Source organism: Temnothorax longispinosus, chromosome 6 (assembly GCF_030848805.1).
Source record: "Temnothorax longispinosus isolate EJ_2023e chromosome 6, Tlon_JGU_v1, whole genome shotgun sequence".
In the NCBI taxonomy this organism is placed as follows: domain Eukaryota; kingdom Metazoa; phylum Arthropoda; class Insecta; order Hymenoptera; family Formicidae; genus Temnothorax; species Temnothorax longispinosus.
In genome coordinates this window covers 17786970-17809544 of record NC_092363.1, presented here as the reverse complement: position 1 = coordinate 17809544, position 22575 = coordinate 17786970, and the positions used below count along the sequence as shown (strand labels likewise).

The 22575-nt window shown below is 35.9% G+C and overlaps 3 protein-coding genes and 1 long non-coding RNA gene across 9 annotated transcripts; 3 read left to right on the top strand and 1 right to left on the bottom strand.

Moving 5' to 3' along the window:
* Positions 1-1153: 1153 nt before the first annotated feature.
* Positions 1154-4553, top strand: LOC139814285 (uncharacterized). 2 transcript variants are annotated; one of them, XM_071780445.1, is made up of 5 exons: positions 1154-1546; positions 2630-2787; positions 2861-2969; positions 3426-3634; positions 4205-4553. In XM_071780445.1, the coding sequence occupies exons 1-5, from the start codon at positions 1440-1442 to the stop codon at positions 4309-4311; spliced, it is 690 nt and encodes a 229-aa protein (XP_071636546.1). In that variant the 5' UTR covers positions 1154-1439; the 3' UTR covers positions 4312-4553. The 2 variants fall into 2 exon arrangements, with proteins under 2 accessions (XP_071636546.1, XP_071636545.1); XM_071780444.1 differs by having other exon boundaries at positions 1155-1546; positions 3423-3634.
* Positions 4554-4698: 145 nt separating this feature from the next.
* On the top strand, positions 4699-9287 carry LOC139814286 (uncharacterized). Its single transcript, XM_071780446.1, has 3 exons — positions 4699-6427; positions 6885-7182; positions 7566-9287. The coding sequence occupies exons 1-3, from the start codon at positions 5871-5873 to the stop codon at positions 9285-9287; spliced, it is 2577 nt and encodes an 858-aa protein (XP_071636547.1). The 5' UTR covers positions 4699-5870.
* Positions 9288-9465: 178 nt separating this feature from the next.
* Positions 9466-19847, bottom strand: LOC139814283 (tyrosine-protein phosphatase non-receptor type 11-like). Of its 5 annotated transcripts, none has more exons than XM_071780439.1 (12): positions 19568-19847; positions 18689-18811; positions 18385-18579; positions 18076-18238; positions 17692-17804; positions 17244-17595; positions 16664-16846; positions 16419-16592; positions 16073-16301; positions 15730-15881; positions 15490-15644; positions 13854-13896 (listed from the first exon to the last, which is right to left on the bottom strand). In XM_071780439.1, the coding sequence occupies exons 1-12, from the start codon at positions 19603-19605 to the stop codon at positions 13869-13871; spliced, it is 1905 nt and encodes a 634-aa protein (XP_071636540.1). In that variant the 5' UTR covers positions 19606-19847; the 3' UTR covers positions 13854-13868. The 5 variants fall into 5 exon arrangements, with proteins under 5 accessions (XP_071636544.1, XP_071636543.1, XP_071636540.1 ...); XM_071780441.1 differs by lacking the exon at positions 19568-19847 and adding an exon at positions 19147-19412; XM_071780440.1 differs by lacking the exon at positions 13854-13896 and adding an exon at positions 15172-15374 and having other exon boundaries at positions 19568-19846.
* A 1149-nt stretch (positions 19848-20996) lies between these two features.
* LOC139814231 (uncharacterized) lies at positions 20997-22201 on the top strand. Its single transcript, XR_011732377.1, has 3 exons — positions 20997-21180; positions 21711-21926; positions 22006-22201. It is a non-coding gene; the product is annotated as an uncharacterized lncRNA (long non-coding RNA).
* Positions 22202-22575: the final 374 nt, after the last annotated feature.

Here is a 22575-nt window from a genome sequence, read left to right as displayed (position 1 = left end):
TTCTAATCATTCTTTCCATGTTTGTATGTTTAGCTTTTGACAAACAAGACAGAAATAGCAGAAATAATAGATTTATCGCGATAGAATAAATATCGATTTCAAGTAGGGTAGATGCACTAAAGTGGATTTATGTTAATCCAATGAAGACATATTTTTTTTTACCCGAACATAATTAAAGTATATTAATAGTACAGAAAATGTGATAATCTCTTCTGCTTATCAGCTTCCCCGAATATTCTTAGAAAAGTTCACAAAGATATAGGATAGCTATATACAGGATAGCTTCTGTATTAAATATCTAACACGAATAACATTTAACTCTTTCCGTCTAAAATAGAGATAAAAAATGAAAATTCTAAAAAAATTAAAAATCTATTCAAACGTACTGTTATGGAGAACCCTTTGTGCAAAATTATATTAAAAAATCACATTTGTCGTTTTACTGCATGTTCATTTTACTGAAAATAAAATTAATAGATACATATAATATAGATTTTTTACATCAACCATAAAATTTTCATCTTTTTCTTTTCATATTTATTTTAATACTTTATTACTTGTCATGTTTTATACGTTGTAGTATTAAAATATCATAGCACATATATATGTAAAGCTAGAATATCATATTCGCAAAAGAATTAACATATGTACACCAAATCAATATGAGAGCGAGAGTGAATGAGCGAGAGAGCGAGAGCAAGAGAAAGAAAGAGAGAGAGAGGGGAGGGAGGGAGAAAGTTTAGAACGAAGGAGCAGGAAAGAAAATTATTTTCAATCAAAAGAACGCTCGTAATATTTCATCCGTGCTTGGGGAAATTGAAAAACTGTTCCGCCACCCCTCGCCGCGTTCCCTCCCCGTGCCCCCTCCTCCCCCGCGAATAAATCCGCTCCGCCGTCTGCCGTTGAGATGACGACGGGGTAACGGTAGGTGGGGACGAATAAAATTTGTGCGGGGGTGTTGCGCCCCGTCGTCCCCCAGCCGATAAAACCCTCGTTGGATCGTCCGCCCGCCAATCCCGTGCGCGTCTGATAGTCACGTCCAACACGCGTCTCGGCTCGCCATTGGCCGCAAACCCGCCCAGGGGTTGGTATCGATCATCCCTCACGCAAGCCCGACGCTTTTCATATATAAAGCGGGCCTCCCTGGGGACATCGTCAATAGTCGAAATCCGCGTATTCACCGTACGGACACTTCCGTTTGCACGATCAATCAATCGATTAATTGTAGCCAGATCGATAGAGAGAGAGATTAAGAAATTGACTGTCGCGAGTCAGCGTGTTATGAAAGAAATCAAAATTTTTTGAAAAAAGAAAACGAAATTTAAAAAATATATATATAAGAGAGAAGTCGAGGCCACGTTTAGTGGTTGTTGGTTGATTCGTGAAGTACAATTTGCGCGGGATACCGCACGACGAATGAAATTGTGAAAACGTGCGTTATGGCGAATCATCATCCCTCGTACGACTTTGACGACAGAAGCCAGAGGATCCGCCATCGGGTCGGCACCGCGTCAAGACCTGCAGATTCCACCGTGGCTTGTACCAGGTACTATCTCACTTTCTCTTTCGGTTGATCAATCACATTAATAAGAAACTCTGAATCCTTATTCAATGTATAACTAAATAATTAATGTTTATATAATTAAATGTAATAAAGAGTATTCTAATATTTTTAATTGAGATTTTTTTTAACGTTCGGTAACAAATATCAATAATATCGACAGAACTGTCCACGTGCGAATAGCTAAAGATTTGTAGGATAGAAAGAAAAATTTAAATCATTATTTGAATTATTATTTAAATTGTTCTTATTAAATTTAATAATAAAGAATTAATTGGAATTTTTATCAATATGAGATTTTTTTTTTAAATTTTATATTAAAAGTATTTTATATCTTACACTGACAATGAGTGATTCCTTCCACTTGTGTATTATAATTCACTACTTGTGTGTGATTGCTTTAGCAAGGAACAAAAATTTTTCGTCGTGCCCATTATTTGCTGACACAATAAAAAAGTTTATTAGATAACTTAGACTACTATTTAAACGAAGAAAATAAACAATTTTTAAATAGCTCTGCATTAACTAAAACAAATTTGTGTAATTATTCTTTCCCTAATAAAAATTAAATGGCACCTTAGCATGGATAATTGTAACATTTATACTAAATAAAAGTAAAAGTCATTTTTAATTGCAGAGTATTTTCTAATAAAGTATAATAAAAAAATATATAAATAATAGAATTTATAACATATTACTTATATTACATGAATATATAATATAAATATTATATAATGTTACAGTATATATTATCTAAGCTATTAATATAATTTAAAATCATATCTCTTTAATATAAGAGATCGATCTCTAAACAATCAACTTTAAATATCTTTTAAAAATGCGAATTGTGAGTTTTACTAGCTGTAATAAAATTTATAACTATTAATACAAAATTTGTATCAATATATCGATATATTGATTAGCATCAGGAAATGTATGAATAATGAAAACATTATTTTCAATTATTACTTAAAAATACGAATACCAAATTTTTAACAGTTCCATACAAACACAAATATCAAATATCTGAGTAGCACAAACAAATTTTGCATTATTATAATTTTGCAGTACTCAATATTACGTGGGGCACAATAGCGATATCACTGAGGAAGATTTGGCAGAATTACCCTCATGCGTTTACGCGGGCAGATCCACGCAACACGTCACGCACACATCGCCACATACACATTCTCCTTTGCACTATCACATGCCAGTTTCAACGCCAGGTAATGAATGCTAAATAATTATAATAATGCAGTTATTTGATTAACGTTTCATTATATAAATTTTTTTGTTCAGATCATGACACAGAAATGAACGGCATAGAAGAGGGTTATTATCCAAATGGTAGTCCTTATAGAATTCAAAGACACGCAGCTAATATTCGTGAAAGAAAACGTATGCTGAGGTAAGGAATTTTCAAAAAGTAATTAGCAATAAATTTTAATCTATTGGAACAGATTTTATGAGATAGTCTATGTGCAGAGATTTAATTTTTGAGATAATATCGGCGAAATTATATATTATATAAATGTAAAACGCACTGTAAGTTTATTTCAAATAAGATAATTGTATGTACCAAAAATATAGCGTAAAATAATTATAAAAATTGTTTTAAACCAATAATAAAATAAAACTAAAGCCTTGCATTTGCGGACCGCCGCGCGTCGCTTGCTAAAGAAATCAGTTGTTTACGTTAACCGTTATAATATTATTAATATTTTACGTTAATGACAAATTGATTCGTAGTTGTAATGTTTTATTCCAAGATGTATATAATTGTGTAAAATCACTTTCTCTGCTTTATATTTCCCTCCTAAGATACGCACGAGCGGATTGTTAGTGTGATTGCAATTTTTAGCAGCATCAACTCGGCTTTCGACGAGCTCCGGGTCCACGTGCCGACCTTTCCTTACGAAAAGAGACTGTCGAAGATCGATACCTTGCGCCTGGCCATAGCGTACATTGCGCTCTTGCGCGAGGTTCTAGCGGCGAGGCTCGACCCTTTGACTTACGTCGAGAGGTGCCTTAGGGGTGAGATAAACGGCGAGCGCGCCGAATGGAACACGAGCGGTATGTCTGTACTTTCGTAATTATCTCGATTATTTGAAAAATAACATGACGCGCTAAGAATCGATCGTAAGCATAAAAGTCATAAGTAACGTCTCGGTATGCATCTCGTATACATATTTCAGAGAAATTCTATCAATCAGATAATGATGTGTGCAGGTCAAAAATTATAAAAATTATCTTTCAATTAATAAAAAAAATGTAGATTTCGTCTTTGTGTCTTGCATTACAAAAACTTAATATTAAAACAGTAATATTACGATTAGAGGATTCTATTAAAAAATTAGAGAAGTGTAATTTAATATTGAATGCTCAACAAGTTGAATATTGTCTTCTGCAGAGTACCTTTACTTGGAAACTAAATATATCGCTTTCCGGTTCGAAAAGAAGTTACTTTGAAGAAGATGATTACTTCTTCAAGTTGGCAATGTACAGCTCTCTCTTGAAAATTTAGGAGGACAAATATCACTACATGTTTAAAATCAATCTTATGAATATCGTTTGAATATTACAAACCACACGTAACGTTTACGATTTCTCGATGCATTAATTATATCGTGACCATTATTGCAGATCTGACGGCACGCTTGTCCTGGATAAATTGGGAAAATTTGGGAGTAAACCCAAACCGTCGATCTGTGCTCACCACCCTCGCGCTGACAACCGACAATATGAATTGAGTGCTCGTAACAAAGAACATTTCGGCGACTCTTTTTTCTTTGTAAATACCTTTAACGCTGAGATAGGGAAGGGGAGAGAAAAAAAGGGAAAATGCTAAAGACTTTTCCGCGATCTCGGTTTTAGTTCATGATGTGCAATACGAGCGACGAATATTGTATTCAATATCTACATGTATGTACATGTAAAAGAACTAGTTAGTATAATTTAGTATTTGCTTTGAAATAAAATCGATGCTACTCGAGACTGGCTGTATGTATCCTCAACGACGATTTAGAAATTATGTACTATTTAGAATGTATAATAATGCAAAGTTTATACGGCGCTTTTATTTGAAATGATGAAGCAGCCGTTACTCTACGCTTGCCAGTTGCCAGAGCCTTCGACTGTCAGTTCTTGTCGTCGTCGTCCAATGGATTTGTCAGATCTATGCGTGCGCGCAAACGACCGACCGACGCGATGAAAACACTTGAGAAGCGACACTGTCGTGACAGCCGATCAGTGCTTTGTTTTACGAAAATATCTTTCATTCCACCGTCTACGTCTCTGGAGCTGCTACTCCTTACTATTTCCCGATTGATACCGATCGCTTCATTTGGTCCGGATATTGTTTATAATTTTATCCAACGGCCAATAAAGATTTAGGAGTCTCTCAGGAATTCACCAACTTGCCTTCAAAGTACGCGAACTCCATATTTCCTCTTATAACAAAAGAAGAAAAACGTTTACGGTAAAAGACGTCGATAAATTTAACAGCGGATTTCCGTTGTAAGTTGGCCGAAGTGTCTGTCTACGAAGAGGAGTAAATAAAATCACAAGGTACGTTTTTTTCCCCTAAGCTGCATTTTTTAAGATTATTTTACACTTCACGTTTACTTTTCTCTCACGCGTTTACATGTCCACAAAGATACAATTCTCATTCTAAATACAGCGTAGTTAGAAAGGTAGTTAATATAAATTGAATAAGTTTATCTTACAATAATTTGCTGATTTGCCTTAGATTATAAAACGAAAAAAAAAAAAATTACTTAAAGTTACAGTACAATTAAATATCAGAAAAATAAAAAGTTCATGTCATAGACATTTATATTTTTTAAAATTCAAGGATACGATATTATGTGCGGTATTTATATTAGAACACAGCCCTATAAAAGAAAACACACGCAACACGCACACCCATACGTCGTAGGCACTCGATGAAATTTGTCATTTCACAAAAGTGCCGGTGTTAAAAAAAAATCGACAAATTGCGCGAAATAAAGAAAATACACATGAGTAGATGTCTCAAAAATATATTCGCGAAATTTTTCAATCACACAGGTTTATACGTTTTCAATTATTTATGCGAGATCCTTCCAACTCTCCAGTGCTTTCGGTGCAAAATAAGATCAATAAGATCTGTAAATCTTATTGTTTCGTATGGGTTTTTACATAATTTGCCGCGCTTACTAAATATTTCGTGAAAAGAAGATTTTGCTAAGCATTTAGATTAGAACATATACATACGTAGACTAAACTGAATGTAATACAAAATAAATATAAAATAAAGTGATTTAGATTAATGGAGGTACTGCCGAAGAACTCGTACGCATTATCCGAGCAGCGTTCTTTTAAGATCCAAGAAATTAAAGAACCACCCACGAAGATCGACTCGTCGATCGGCGAAGATCGAAACGAAGATGTCACCAGGAGATACGTTTCCTGTCTCGATTTAATTGCGAGTTCGGCGTTAATGAATCGAGAGAAAATATACGATAGAAATGCGGAGATGATCCTGCTGGAACAGACCCGAGCGAGCGATCGCGGCAGGATCAACAATGTAAATCGTCGCGTGATCGAGTTAAGTGACAATGACTCCAAGATGATCCTACGGAGGCAATTCGGAGAGATGGCAGAACGCGAGGGTGCAAATTCGCAAAGCAACGCAGTGGATTATGAAAATATGGAAATTCTGCAGAAACTGCCGCCAGACACGATCGTGATACGGCAAAAACCGAAGTCGGATATGGAAGACAGTGATTACAGGGAATTGACGGAGACGAGTAACAGTAGTAGCTCGACTTCTGGCTGTACGGATGTTAAAATGAAAGGAATTTCACGAGCTCTCAGGAACAAAACGTGAGCAATATTAAAAGACGCTTACGTAATAGACTTGCTAAAAGTTTATAATATTTACCTAATAAAATTTGAATTAATTAATTACGTACGATATAATTTATATATATTTGCATATATAAATTATATATTATATATAACATACAAATTAAAAATTATTTATGCATGTGTATAAACTTGTATACAATTATTTTATATATAAATGTGTTTATAAGCCTAAAAAATAACTTTTAATCGATGATAAACTTATATATGCAAAAATGATAGACTTTTGTATATCGAAACTTGTTATTTAAATTTTATGTCACACAAAATATAATATAAAATAAGGAATATGAATAATTCTAATTTCATAATTCATGACACTACACATATATATTCCGAAAAAAGATATTAATCTGTTTAGAATAGATAGTTTTTTTTTTTTCAAATTTTGTGATATCTTTGCTTCATTGTTCAGTCTCAAAACGATGGAGGTGAGACGAAATCCCATGCGAGTGTCTAAGAGAAATATTGATAAGGATTTTTCCCGACCGAAACAACGACTGCTGGCCAACAACAAGAAAGAGTTTTATTCGAATTATGAACTCGGGAAGCGCGTAAGATCGTCCACGATGCCGTACATGAATACCAGATCTGTTACTCGAAAGATGTATACTGTAGGTGCTACTTATCAAGCACCTACCAAAAAAGATGAGACGGAGTGGAAGGAGTGGCCCGTGCATGGAATGCATGAGAGACCGGTCTACCATCCTCAAGTAAAATTATCTTTCTATACAATATAATATCTATATAATCTTGTATTATCCATAGCAGTTAATGAATTAAAATAAAATATATTTGCGCACTTTAATTAAATGTCAAAGGAGCGAATAGGCAACTGTAATTATTATACTTCAGTAACTGCACTCTATAAGTTTTAGGTAACACTGATTGGAAATTTATTTTAGTAGAATTTTTCATTCTAAAAAGATACACATTTTTTGGAAGTGTTAAAATTCTATTTTTTGAAAAACTTAAAAATAATAAAATTTCTTAATAATTTTTACTAAAAAAAAAGAAAGAGATCAACTCTCTCCAATTTTATGAAAGAAAGAATCTGAATGATCTTAAGACATCCTTCATACGATTATGTTTCCAGGCTGGTTTAGCAGTGGAGTATTTAGGAAGATACTTCACCAGCCTCGATGGATTATCTTATTGCGAGATCATCAACGAGCCTGATATCGAGGTGGTCTCTGTCGATCCGCATTGCGATCGGGTCTCTTCGGCCGAGAAGAAATCCAAGGGAAAGGCGAGAATGAAAAGCAAACGTTCATCGAATACCAAAGATCCGTGGAATACGTATCTCTCCGTAAACAACAAGTCCTTTGAGACATGCATGCACGAAAGTCTTCATTGCGTGTTCGGTTATTGTTCGCAAGTTATGACGCCAGTTTACAGGCAAGCTGTGGAAGAAAAGATGACGAAGCTGACGATTTCTGCCAAGACGAGCTCTTTGGAATTGGCGAAGGAGCCAACGGACGTCAAAGGTAACGTCGCAATTCCTTCGGAGAATGTCACTAAGCTTGCGGAAGAAACAAAATTGTTGGAAGCTTATGCGATCGCCATGGCGCAGAGCATACAAAATAAAAGCACCGCCAATAGCACGAGTGATCAGAAAGTCACCTCGACTTTTCCGTCATCTTCCACAACGTATTTACCAGAAGCGCAGAAATCGACTCCGGACTTCAACAGCTCGAGGACCGCTTCGCAGAATGGAGGAACGATCAGGATGAATTTGAAGCAGATTATTCGAGGCGCTCCAAACAGCTCTCTAATCTTGTTGAGAAGTTCGGCCGCGAGATCCACGAACGGCGATGCTTGTACAGCAATCGCAAGGAATATATTCAACTCGGCCAAGTTGGAAGATGCGTCCGGCGACGAGACGCTGACGGGGATGTCGTCGATCTACAAAAAGCTGATGTATGCCAAAGAGCCGGCTTCGAAATGCGAGGAATCGCCAGTGAATAACAACGTGCGCACCTTAAAGAGGTGCGCCACGAATACGCAGGAATATACAACGAAGAGGACCTTCCTCGAGAATCAGTTGGACAACAAGAAGACCGTCCAGGTCGTGAAAGAGGCGCGCGAAAACAAGAGTCTCGATCACAAGATGAAAATTAGCAGGGAGTCAGACGGTAGAATATCCATGACGAGTTCCGGCAAGAACCTCGCGTGGTGCACCAACGAAACTTCGGAGATCGCTAGAATCTTATCGGAATACAACAAAGGGACGAGAAAGCCTACGCAGTCCATGCAGAGCCAAACTTACAGCTCGAGAGATACGAAGACGAGCTTGACGAATCCGAGCGTGAAAAGTTTGCCGAAGAGCCTCTGGCAGAAGAGTACGACGGCTGAGGAGACTCAACAATTCGTATCCAATTCGAATACGAGTTTTGATTTCCCGCAGGGAAAGTGGAAGAGGCTTCATCTGATGCTGGAGAAGACCAAGGACGGTCAGATTGCCGGTGGCAATCAAAACGCTTGGAAGGGCCCTTCGACATCAGAGAGTCACAAAGTTCCTTTGAGGGAACAACAAGTGAACCTGGGCACGCTGAATTATATAAGAAAGAATTCGATTGACTCTCGCAAGGATCCGAACGAGCACGAAGTTATCATGGTTGATGTGAAGCCGAAGGAAAAGAAATCGGAATATTCTAAAGATGAAACGGAGTCGTTGCAAGAGCTTTTGGAGAACACGGCGATCTTATATTGCGCCGCCAACGGGGTTCATCAGGACGATCTGTCAAGTTATATCGACACTCTCGACAGCAAACAGAGCATTCAATGGCTAGAGACTTGCAATAATTCTGTCGTGTAAGAAATTGAAGATAAAACAGTATTTTGTTTATTGTATACGATATCGTTAAGTTCAAAGTTATGTGTCTATCGCATTAAAACAGTTTTATGAAGATAATTTTATGAAAAGGGTTATTAGTTTATAATAAATCGGGTATTCCTTTGGTTTATTTTACCCAAAGAACATATACAGAGATATGGATATTATAAAAGATACACCTTTGAAATTTTTAATCAGCAGCCATTATCGACAAAGTATTAATGACACCTACAAAACATAAAATGCGTAAACTAATAATTATATTTTTCTAGTCGTCACATCTAGATAATATATTTTTTCTCTTTAAATCGAATAAAAATTTTAAAACGTTCTAAAACGCCAAAATCAATTTACATAAATAAACTTCTATGTTTTAAATGTCTAAACATCTATGTTTTACTATTTGGAAATTATTAAATAGCTACAGACATGCGTATATACACGCATTATAAATACATGGAAGTTCGTTTGACTTTACAAATATTATTCATGTTAGTCTCTACGTTGAAAATGTTTCGTTTTTGTGATTAATGTCACGCCGTCGTTAATTCCAGCCTGTATCAAAAGGATGTAAGTGACTAGAATTGCAGAATAAATAAGTAACAATGCCACGATGTCCAAATTCCGTTGTCAATCTCTGTCTTGTCTCCGCTTTCGATGCGTATATTTACGGGCACTGTAAATAATCGTAAATAATGGAAAATTAGATCTTTGTGAAGCTAGTATTTCCTCCACAAAAAAGTCGAAATTGTACTTTTGTTAGAATTACGTGCTTCTTACGTGCTAATTTTGTACTTTCCGATGTTTAACATTCAAATATAAAATCATAAAATGTAACACGTACAAGTAACTTAATTTTAACTTGAATTTAAAATATTATATGTTTACCTCTTTCTATCGGATTCCGATTCGCTGCGTTCGCTGATAACTTTACTTTCAGTCAACTCGTCGCTGAAAGACTCGTTCTCACTATCAAACTTTCGATTGGAGCTCTTATCGGAGTCATCGTCATTCTTAGTTTTTGTCGACTTCCTTTCGTTTTTCTCAGAAGACTTTCTGCCCCCTCTTCTTTTATGCCTCTCGTCAGACGTGCCACGTCTAGTTTCCTCTCTACGCGATTTTTTCTTTTCTTCACGCTTATGCAACCTGTCGTGTTTGCTAGAATTACGAGAGCTCGACGTTGAGTATCCAGTGTCTTGGCGAGTTTTTCTAGAATAATTCATTCAATATATGTAAAATACCAATAAAATACCTGTATAATATTTTTATAGACAAAATTTGCCCTAGTCTTTTTAATTTTCTATTTTATATTAAACAAAATTTATAATAGCTACTTCTAAAAGAAAATTTTTTCATAAATTAATACTCTGCTGGATAAAAAAATTTTTTGTATAACGATAAAACATAAGAGAAATGTAATTTAGTGCGCCTTGTGTGGAACAAAAAGAAATTCAATTATCAATTCTGATAATTATTGTTAAAAAATTAGATAAATTCCATTTAAAAACTAAAATAAATACAAAAAATAAAAAAAGATGTTTTCTTGAAAGTAATTCTTAATTTGGAAAAATAAGTATTTGCTCTTAAAAAAATAAATTCTTTCCTTCGTTTTTGTAATTTAATTATTTTTAAGTAACTTAATTACTTTAAAAGTAGTTAAAATGCTAACCGTTTGGAACGAGCGACAGTTCTTGGGGACGAATCGAATTTATCGATATCTTCTCCCGAGTCTTCGGTCTCACTATAATTTGCTTCTACGTCCTTATCACGTCGATTCCTATGCCTATTGTAATCTCGCGAATTTCTCATTCTTACATCTTTGTACATGTCACCTCGAGAAATAATACTGATGTTCGACACATCCATTTTACTATATTTCTTATTCCGTTTGCTCTTGCTCTCGGTTTGTACTACGTAAAGTCGGTACAATTGTAGCAGTATCACCAATGTGTTCTTGCATGTAAAGAATATATTCATATAACTGACTATCTGATAATGAAATATCAATATCAAACGAAATGCCAAAAACGGTCCGTCCTGCAAAATATCAATATCAATATCAATATCACTAATATCATACATATTATATATATCGTTTATTAAATCGAATTAATTCTAAGACAATAAGAAAGAGATATTTTTTTTAGATTCGTCAATAATCCACCGTAATTTAACATTATGTTTATATTGTAACTTCATCGAAAATATTTTTACCATTTAAAAAAATCTTTAATAACTGGATATTAAGGTGCTAATAAAAAAATTACTTCAGAAAAATAACAGATGTTACAAAACAACGTTTTATAATTTTGAACAGTCTCTATGTTACTTTTTATTTATTACTGAAGATAGGTCACGAATGAGACCAATGCGTGAATAGGTCTAGTTAATACAAATATCTCTGATGTCTTTGAGATGTATTTTACATATATTATTCGTGGACATACTTGAAGAAGCATGTTGAGAGCGATTCCCCATACGTCGATGCTGCAGCAACTGGTTTCCGTCCGGACTTTCTTCCTGGCTACGCCGGACGACAATCGCGACTTCCTCGACTTGGTGGCGGTCAGCACAACCGTGAATTGCATCAGGGACCATGCCCAAATGCCCAAGGTCAGGTATACGAGTACGGGCTCCCTCGCTATCCTGTCCTCCTTGAAGGAATCGAAGAACTCGATGATGTCGGCCGCGGTACCAATGTAGACCAACAGCAACTGGCTCAATTGATCTCGAGTCAGATCACCTTTCGGCAACATCCACCGGCCGATTATCAGAATCAGCATTAAGAATTGTTCGATCAGAGTGACCCATGTTTCTGTAGAAATTTTTAGGTCCGGTAATCGGATATCAACCTGGATGGTACGAAACAAGACCTTGATTTAATTAATAAATTTTAATAAAATTATCCCTGCTAATTATTATTTTTATTAGTTTTTCATAAATTTTATAAAAAAGAGATAAGATTAAAAATTACACGCACGCCTAGAGCTTCTTCCAGATGCTTTAAATCATCTGCTGCCAGATTGGATAGATCGAAATTCTCGGATATATTGATGTTCGACCCGCGAGATTTCAGTCTCCTGTCTACTTTATCCAGTTCTAGCAACCATATTGCAGGCACCACGCTACTGAGATATAAAAATACGGACGGGCAAAACCTAGAAATATAAAAATTGTAGTAAATAACAAACTCTTAACGCACTACATTTCAGGCTGTGTCAACAAATAAAAATAAATAACAAAAATCTTCTTAAACTATCGATATTCCTTTCATCTCGTGTTTTTAACTTGTATAAATCTTATATTATTTTTTATATTTTATTATATTGTTTATTTAATTCTTTTATTGTTACTCATTGTTCACATTCTCTTCCTCAGGATATTTTCGAGGGCAAATATGCACTGTGACGGTATTCCGCGCTACATCTAATTCGATTGATCGATGAGTCAGGTAAACGGAATCGGGTCACGAGTTCCCTTTTTCGCAGATGTCAATAATTTTTGATACGACCGCTCGTGCCCCGAACAAAGTGGATTCTAACTTGTTGGCTCATGTTACTAATGCTTCAATTTCCGTCTGTCAAACTGAGAGACGGTCTCACAACACACACACCCTTTCCGAGGAATCCCTTTTACGCTGATTTTCGCAATGAATGATACTGTATCTAACGCAATATTACCTCTACGTATAGCAATGTTTTCTATACAACTAATAACTGTTGAGATAAAATGATAATCAGGTATAACAATACGACAAGAGAGGAGATAACAATGTATAATCTTTATATTTTACTTTTGCAGTCGCATATATTTGCGTTCAGTTATCTATTAATGTATTTTTTAAAACAATTATTACACAAAGTAACTAAATTAATAATATTAAATTATATATATTTTACAGTTTTTAAATTTTTAATGTAAATTATTCTATATTAACACTACAAAATATATCATTTTTGTCTAAGCTTCTTGTTCCTTTTGTAATGCATGGAATAATTATGTCGTAAATATTTACTTTAGCTATCCAATTAACAATTGTAATAGTTCGTAAATGAGAATTGAATATAAAAGCATATAGAAGATATAGAGAGAAACTTTGTATAATATTTTATGTGTTATAATGTGACTCAACCATATATTAACTTTAATACACCAATTCATATTACTGCTGAAATAATCCATGTAGTTGTAAATTATAAATAAATAATTAATTTTAAAACTTTATACATTAAAAGTGTATTGTAAAATTTGTTTAAAAAATCGAACTATATCTTACTTTACCTTTTTTATTTTTTGGAAAGTCATAGAAATTGAATCTTTCTTAATTTCATTATTCTTACATAAAAAATTTTTTTAAAGCATAATAATTATATTTGCAACTGCAGTTTGACGTACCATTTCCATTCTTGATTTTCCTTTATAGTGAGGGTGAAAATACCCTCGAAGAACAGCAACAAGATAGGGCAACTCAGGTACCAGAAATACTGATTTTTCTTGAATGTTGTCACCTGCCAGATAGCGATGAAACCGTGGGATGCGAATACCAAGCGCGTGATTATCGCCTTAATGGTTGCCAAGAACTTTGCCATAGCTGGTAATTAAAAGTTCTTCTTGTGATTTGCGAGTATTTCTTACGATAAATAAATTAAATAAAACTATCTTTCACGTCGTTCACGTTAAATATACATGACACACATTTGCAATACCGTCGCTGAAATTTAATTCACACATTTTTAAAAAAATTTAAATATATAATATTTATTACTATAAATATAACTTGAAGTGTACGAGGAAGTAATCTCGGGGAAGACGCAACGTTCGAAGCACAGTTCTCCAGAGAACAGTACAAACTATCACCTCTTTCGCGATGCGCACATGCGCCCATTGGATCATCCGGTTTAGAAGACACGGCCTTCCCCGTAGATCTTTTTTCCTACGATTTCAGATCATATTTAAAAAATTCCACGTAAAATTTTCGAAACAGCGTTTTGCTTCGCAATAATTGTCGATAATACTAAGCAAATAATATTATACAACTTTAATATTAATTATTAACATATAATCGATTCTATTAAAATCACGAATTTCCTGTTATGATTCGAAGAATCTGCAAAAATATATTCATATTATCACTATATTATTACTGTAGCTAAAATATATTTTGAACACAAAACAAATAGATTTTTAATATAGAAATAAAATGTATCATTTAAACTAGTCCAGAAACAAAATCAGTATCTCGTTTTATGTCGACTTATAAGACGGGGGAAGCAAAGTACTTATGTTTTAGAATATTTATATATTTAGAATTTGATACATATAGATCATTTATTGCAACTTTCGAATTCATAACATTTAAATGTCTTTATAGTTAATATCAAAAGCAGATATGTTAACCATTTCATAATTACTCTTTTTTGTATTGTAATTTGTAATAGTTTACATTGTCTACATAAAAAAAATCTGCGATACCGCGAACATCACACAGACGATACATAAAATATCCCTGTAGATATAATCTTGACATTTATAGCACAACCCTGATTCATATCTTCATCAAGTAGATCTGAGCGTTTACTAAATTTAAATCCCCACAAAATATGGATTCGGATTTTCCTCGGCTTTAAACCTCAACTAGAGCTTCGAATCTTCGCTAGATAAATTTACTCCACTTACGAAAAGTTTAAATTTCCGTTAAATAAAGTCGAGTCTTCAATATCATTTTATTATTGTCTTGTCAAGACTTTATACATGGCATAGAACAGATAAGCAAAGGAAATAAAAAATATGCCAGCAAATATTTAGTATATTTGTAGTAATTCATTTTCATGAAGATAACAGGCTATAGATCGATAAATTATACAGCTCTTTTTTCTTTCTATATTTATATATATAATATATATATCTGTGTATATGTAAATATTCACAATCCAATTACTTAAAAAATAAATCGTAAGTATGCAGTCGATAAAAAGAATATTTAACAAGAGAGACGAAACTGAATTCTTGATGATGAATAAACTTCTGCGAATGTCAGGGTATGTCGCATAGTTCTTCTCGTAATATTACCTACAATAACAGAGAAATAGAGGATAGAAAGAGAAAGAGAGAGCAAAAGAATAACCAAGCCTCTTCTTTGCTTTCCCGAATGTACGCGAAACCGATTGTGCCTAAGAAAAATTACTTTGGCCTCAAATTATGGTGAGTGGGTGCTGGTGTTGGAGGGACTGTTGGCGTACAAGTGGGAGTGGAGGTTTCGGCCACAACAGCATTAGTGGAAGCGTTCGTTTCGCTTTTGTAACGAATGTTGGTGTATTCTCTGCCTAACTGAAGTGATTTCTGTAAAGAAACACACACAAATCAATTAATATGAAAGTAAATCAGTTGTCTGATAACATCATTACACGATATTGAACTTTAGTACCTGTTCCGCTTGCATCCGTTGAGATACAGTCTCGATGTAATGAAGGACAGCCAAATAGCAGAATTTGTATTGCGCCTCCGTCTGAACCATTCCTGATCTTCGCGCACGTACTCGCTGTACCGTGCGTTGAATGTCAATTTCACAGTCCAGTCCTTAAAAAATCAAGTACACATTAATAATATATATTAAAGGTAAAAATAAATTAATAAAAATATCATTTCATGATGAATCATAAAAAGAGAATTGTTATGTACAATTGGTGTTATTATATGACGTTAGTATATTTAGCGACTTCAATTATCAGCAAGATGCTTAATCGTTTATCAACTGTTTCTATACTTACCATGACGTTTAATTTGATCTAAAATCATGTCAATAACGATAAATGTGCCGGTCCTGCCAATTCCAGCACTACAGTGGACGAGAATTGGCCCTATGCATGGTTCATCCTTTTCCTGATCCTTTTCCTTTGGAGCCAAAGATGCAGCAATTGATTCTTGCCTAGCGTTTACATCGTGTAAAAAGTTCAATACGCAACCAGGATCTGATGGAACGCCATGATCAGGCCATGCCTGCAAATTAAATACAGAAATTTATTTCTACTCTCATTATATATAATTCATTATATAGAATATATGTCAATTCAGTGTTAAAAAAATATATATATGTATATATATTAGATACATTACTTGAAAGTGGTAATGATAAATTCTCCTGGACTCAGAAAACTCCGATTTGGTTCCTTGCAAGAGAAACTCGCGCAGAGTATAATCAGCGGTCGAAGTTCGAGCTACAGCACGCACTTTCCATTCGCCGAATTCGGAAGTTTCCCCTTCTTCCGGCCAATAACGCGCGCACTTATTCTAGAAAAAAAGAGAATAACGTGTCAAAAATTAGCTTTCTATCTGTAACAGCGTTCAGAGGGTTCACGTACCTTTCCCCTCTCTATTTCCTTGGTGGTCATAACAATCACACGAGTATTCTCCTGGTAGACCATATGCCAGAAATCTTGTATGGTATTCAAAAGGCAACCTTGTGTGGCTATGTAACATTTGCCAAATGACGGATCGTCACCACCACTGTCAACGCTAGTGTTTGTTTCATCGCCTTCTTTGTTCTACAAAACGACTTTGTTGTATAATTGATACAAGTAACATTATGCAAGATGTCTCAAGATTACTGAATATTCTTTCAGATTTTTTGGTCAATTTAGAATCGATTTTTGAATGAAAATAACAAGATAACTATAATTTTCAGGTAACTGATGATCAGAGATGAGGAAACTAAACTTTAAGAAGAAAGCTAGATAACAAAATCATATTCGGTTCGAATTTTAATTAATCTTCAATTTAATGGTTGTATCTCTTAAATACATATTCTATGTTGTAAAATTTGAGAAATTGCAATAAATTATGAATTTGCTTAACATCTTTGCTATAAGGAAACTTTTTAATAATACTTTAAATTTCTGAGACATCCAAATATATCGGAGATATTAATAAAAAAAATATTACCCTTATGTAATTAGCGTTAATATAATCGGCTCCAGGAGTATCAGAGTCCACATTTTTTAGTCGTACCCGAGTATGGTCAAATGGTAAAATGTTCTTATAACGATTCTTGGCACGATTTTCTGGACGTAAACCTTCCTTTCTTGAAAACATATGCCGGCACTCCTGCTGCTGCAGCGACTCGAATTCTTCCCAAAAACCAGCCTTTCCTTTGCCTTTACCCACTCCATCCTCGCTGCTTCCGCTAGTACCATTCCAACATAGCCAACCATTGGAACAACCGTTTTCTTTGTGTAATTGTCTAACTCTGCTTTCGATACTACTGGCATTAATACGCGTTGCATTGAACGGTTGCCTGTAAGTAATCGATAGTATTTACAAGTAGATATTATGCTGCATTAAAAGTTTGTATTTTATAAGAGTAACATAGAATATGATATAAGAGCCTTACCGAAGATGGACGACGCTTCCACTTGTTTCAACCATTGGATTTCGTTTATAATGCTCTATTAAATCACTAAGGCTATCAAACTTGTGACCACCACCCACGTCGTATTTGTTATCCTGCAATATTAATTAATTTCTTGTATTTGACTTGCATTGTGATATAGCCAAATAAAATATTTTAATATGAAAAAACATGTTATTAATTTTCCAACATTCAAGAACTTGCTCGAAAGAAAAGCTGCTACAACAAAAATTTCGTTCTCTATATTTTCAAATTATTTTTTCATAAAGATTCACCAATCGTACCATTGTTACTGTCCTGTATATTTATCTTGGATGTATATCAGACACTGTATATAAAATATTAATACATATAACTTAGCCTAACCTGAGATCGTATCATAACGTGTGTGACACGATCATCGGTGCGTACCGACAGCACAAAATCACCGGGTTTGCTTTGAGACTCACGCACCAAGAAAGATCCATTTTTCCCACGTTCCAACATTAATCGCTCCGCTTCTTTTGCCGACAAGTGCCCATGGAACCACCTTCAATTATAATTTTACCATCACTACACGCTATACATTTAAGGTAGCATTAACAAGGAATAGCTGTGTCAAGCGTTTTAAAAGGATAAATATTATGCAAATATTATATTTAAAAAATGTCTCGTGCAGAATCACGATCTGTGTACCTTTCGGTCGTAGGATCAGCGCAGTTGAGAGGAATCTTAAGCTCGATAATTTCACCGTTCTTTTCGCGTAATTGTCCGCCGTTTTCCATGTAAAACTGCACCAATTCTGAAAGCGTGGCGAACTTTTCACCGCCATAAAGATCGTAGAAGTCCCCTGCGTTTTTTATTTTAATATGAGTCACTTCGCCATTTCGTCTGAAACAGAGGTATCCAACGTATTATTACATTCTATTACATTCGTATATGGTCTGCAATTAATTTATGTAGCGATATAGCTCAAATGTGTATATAATTCCGTAATCACCTGACGGACAGCGTGAAGTCACCGGGATTTGAAGAACTGGGTCGTGCTAGAAACGAGCTGTCAACTCCTCTTTCCATCAACAACCGTTCTGCCTCTAAACCCGTGATATTCGGGTGAAACCACCTGCAAGCGGAACGTCATCATACATTAATATCATTTGTATCACACGCAACTTGAAACTCTCAATTAATCGCCCAATTATCTATCTATTCAATCTATCTATTCGGTCAATCAATTATCTGTACATATCAAAGGCCAGATACGCTTTACTTAGTCAATATTATTTTTTTCCACATTTGAAAACATTACTAGGATTCTTGGCAAGGGTCTTGGCCACTCGGCTCTCGATTAGCAAGCGAGCAATAACAGCAAGAATGCGGGATTAATGCATAAATGCGGTCGAGCGGTCTCGACAGCGGCGGTGTCGATCGCCGGAGAGCGAGAGGAGAGCGTCATACCAAAAATGGTAACAAGCCGCACAAATGCCGCACCCTGCACGGCCAGGTGGTGACGATCGCGCGGGGGTCTCCTCCGGTGACACTCGCACGCGCGCGAAACACGCGCGGATCGACGACGCTCCTCGCTCGCGGCGATTAACATACGAGCACGAGTGCGCGTCGCGCGCGAACGTGAGAGTGACGGCCCCGCGCCGTCACGTCACGAGAAGGACGGCATTTGAGGCCGCGGGATCACAGGTGGATGTGTCAATCGTCCGCGCGCGTCCGTGACCGAAGGTCGCGGATCGCGCGGATCTTGAACACGCGCGCGCGCTCGCGCTCACGCTCGCAAGGAGCTTTCCGCGGCTCCGCTTTCCACGGAGATATGCCGGAGACGCTGAAATCCGGGGATCGGCGACGCGGCGAAAACGGGGTCTCTCACCTGCGAGATACCATGCTGTAGTTATTCGTACGGCTCATATCAATTATCAGTAAATTCGCAGCGACTCGCTAAGGCGCCCGCGGCAATTTAGCCACCGATCTCATGCGACACAATCTCAATCTCCTTCCCCGATCGCGCGTCAGACCGAGGACGATGCCACCACCACCATCACCACCACCATCGCCGCCGTCGTCATCTTTGACATGTCCAGCTTGCGCGAAAACAAAAAGGCTTCGATCGGCGGCACGATGCGGGGGCACACGGGAGCGGGGGGACGGGGGACGGGACACCACGCGCCATGGAGTAACGCCGCTCTGGAGAAGTCGGAGCGAGTGTGCGCTGTGCGCGAGTGCGCGATGTAATGGCATATTCATAAGCGCGTTTTATCAGGATGAGCGCGTTGAGACACGCGAGGCGGAGATTGGGGAACGACTTGAGCCGGCGCGAGGGCGCACGAGGCGATTTCTCGCGCCAATCTTCCATCTCTTATGAATTATTAATGTAAAAGTTAATTAATGTAAAAAGTTAATTATGTTTAATCTCGGTTTAATTTACTTCGTGTTTCTTTAATTCTTAGAACCGAGATTGAAGTTAATCCGCGTCTTGCAAATTTCAATTAATTCCATGATGAGATACATGATAAGATGGTGCATTCGTATAAACTTGGTTGATGATTAATTATTTCTTTATAATTTCTTAAGTTAATCAGAGCTGCGCGCGGTTTCATGATTACATTATTGACATATGGATCGTTTGCATATTGTTTATAGTTCATATTTATGTTCACATAAACCTTTTTCATGCGGACAATGTAATCAATGTAAACTATTGTAAATTGAATGATTGATTGATCAATTGATTAATTTATTTAAACTGTATTTTTGCAAACAGTCGTACGAGAATAAAAGAGTTTTAGACTAGATTAGATTAGATTTCAGTTATAAATTTATTTATTAAATGTACAGTGACATAAAAGATACATGATATACTAAATATATAGAAACATTATTATTTATGCTAACTCTCATTTATGATTTTTTAAACGGCAAAAACATATTTAGTTCACGTTAATTTTTTCCATAAGTATAAAATCAAACTCATTAAAACCATTTGTTAATTTTTCATAGCGTCCTAAAAGTTGTGCTAAAAAAATAGTAATTCAACATAAATATGCAAACAAAACATAAATTTCTGACAATATACGAGCCATATAGATTACTCATTATTTACACGACACGTTAAATATAATTTACATTGTATACATGTAAATATAATTATTATATTTTATAAATGAATTTATTCTGAGATAATCGAAAAATTTGTATCCATAGTCGATAATATCGATATTCTTGCATAGGACCCCTGGTGCCCTCAGGCCTCATTTGATAATCACGATAACTCGGCCAGGGTCGATGCAGGTCGACTTTGATCGTATCTCGCCGGTGGGCGTGGGCGGTGGAACGCGTGCGTTTGTTTGGTTGCCGGCACGTCGTGAGTCGCGACGGGGCGATGGGGCATGATCATTATTTATCATAGATAATAGTATCGATAGCCTCAAAAAATGTCACAAAAACTTGCGTATACTGACGACTGACGTTGGTGTAGTATCTTTTGTAAGTACTTCTTTCTGACCTTTTACTCTGTCAAGTTAATAATATATACTTAATACATTCGGAACGCATCAACCTTGAAATCAAAGATAACTTCTGTCATACAATTCGAAAAGTTGGTTGAATGCATTATTTTGTTTTACTATGAATTCGCAATCGAATATAAAATTGTTTTAAATTAATAATAAAAAAAATCTATATAGTTGAAAAAAATTCAAATTTCGATACTGCATGCACTGGTACACGGATGGAGAGAAAGAGAGAATGCATTTGGTTTTATGACGCAATCCCATCGTTTGCCGACAATGATGATATGATTTTCCGAGTGAAAACGTGAAAACAAGTTTCATATAAATTCGAAGTTTCGCGCAATCACGTGATTCTTTAAGCACGGAAATATGAAATCTTTCACGCAAACCCTTTCGCCAAATAAAATTTGCCAACGAAAAGTCGGCAATCTAAATGATGTAATAGACAGTTGTTCAAAGTTGAAAATAGTTTGCCCCGTTGTTAATTTACGTTAATTTGAACAGGGAGAGACCCGAGTGGACATACCCGTATTGCAGTTGGAACTGGTCCATTACCGCTTCTATATCAACAAAACACGTGACATTGAAATTTGTTTTCTTGGTGCCCTCGTCGCAGTAATTGTTGTTGAAGGTCCGAGTTCAGATTCCTTCTCGAAGCCTATCTGGCCAATTTTAGGCGACGCAGGTGTCGAAGAATAAATAATGGTCCTTTTCCAGGAAGTGAGTGAACGCAAATGAATCTCCGTAGATAGCTGTTCTGTTTGTCCATGATGTATTCACTCTAGTTATTTGTTCCAAGCCGGAGCGGTGCGTGTTGAGCTCGCAGCCAACTTCTATATATACACCAGGCTCGGTTCCCTAGATGTACTGATATACAGCGGCCACAGGGGGTCTGTTTTCTATGGTAAAGGTTCTTTGGTAGGAGTCCGATTGACCACGTTGCGATTAGACAAATAGAGACCCTATAATAAGGGTCTAAGCAGAATGGCTGACTTATAATTTTAAGACACTGCTTTATGCTTTAAAAATCTTTGTTTTTAGTAACGCACAATGTCTTATTGTGTCTCAAGTTTTAAACGAGTGGACGAAGTATCAACATTTGTAAGACACGAGGCAGTATTGTGCGTTGCTAAAAAACAAAGATTTAAAAAGCATAAAACATTAATTGTCTTAAAATTATAAGTCAGTCATTCGGCTCTAGGCCCTAAAGTCTCGTGTCCACAATGCTAGAAATCGCTCCGAGATCTCGGACAGAGAAAGAATTAACCAATCGCAATGGTCAATTGTCGAATTGTTGAAATGTGATTGGTCAATTTTTTCTCCGTCCAAGATCTTGGAGCGATTTCTAGTTTTGTCAAAGCAAGAGAAA

Bases quoted from the DNA above. Each gene is read 5' to 3' on its own strand.
- LOC139814285 (XM_071780444.1), top strand. From the start codon at position 1,440: ATGGCGAATCATCATCCCTCGTACGACTTTGACGACAGAAGCCAGAGG. The intron at 1,547-2,629 runs GTACTATCTCAC...ATAATTTTGCAG, and splicing joins TCCACCGTGGCTTGTACCAG to TACTCAATATTACGTGGGGC. The intron at 2,970-3,422 runs GTAAGGAATTTT...TGCAATTTTTAG, and splicing joins GAAAGAAAACGTATGCTGAG to CAGCATCAACTCGGCTTTCG.
- LOC139814286 (XM_071780446.1), top strand. From the start codon at position 5,871: ATGGAGGTACTGCCGAAGAACTCGTACGCATTATCCGAGCAGCGTTCT. The intron at 6,428-6,884 runs GTGAGCAATATT...TTCATTGTTCAG, and splicing joins CGAGCTCTCAGGAACAAAAC to TCTCAAAACGATGGAGGTGA. The intron at 7,183-7,565 runs GTAAAATTATCT...TTATGTTTCCAG, and splicing joins GACCGGTCTACCATCCTCAA to GCTGGTTTAGCAGTGGAGTA.
- LOC139814283 (XM_071780439.1), bottom strand. From the start codon at position 19,605: ATGAGCCGTACGAATAACTACAGCATGGTATCTCGCAG. The intron at 18,580-18,688 runs GTGATTACGGAA...CCTCTGTTTCAG, and splicing joins GACTTCACGCTGTCCGTCAG to ACGAAATGGCGAAGTGACTC. The intron at 17,596-17,691 runs GTAAGGCTCTTA...GATTACTTACAG, and splicing joins GGAAGCGTCGTCCATCTTCG to GCAACCGTTCAATGCAACGC.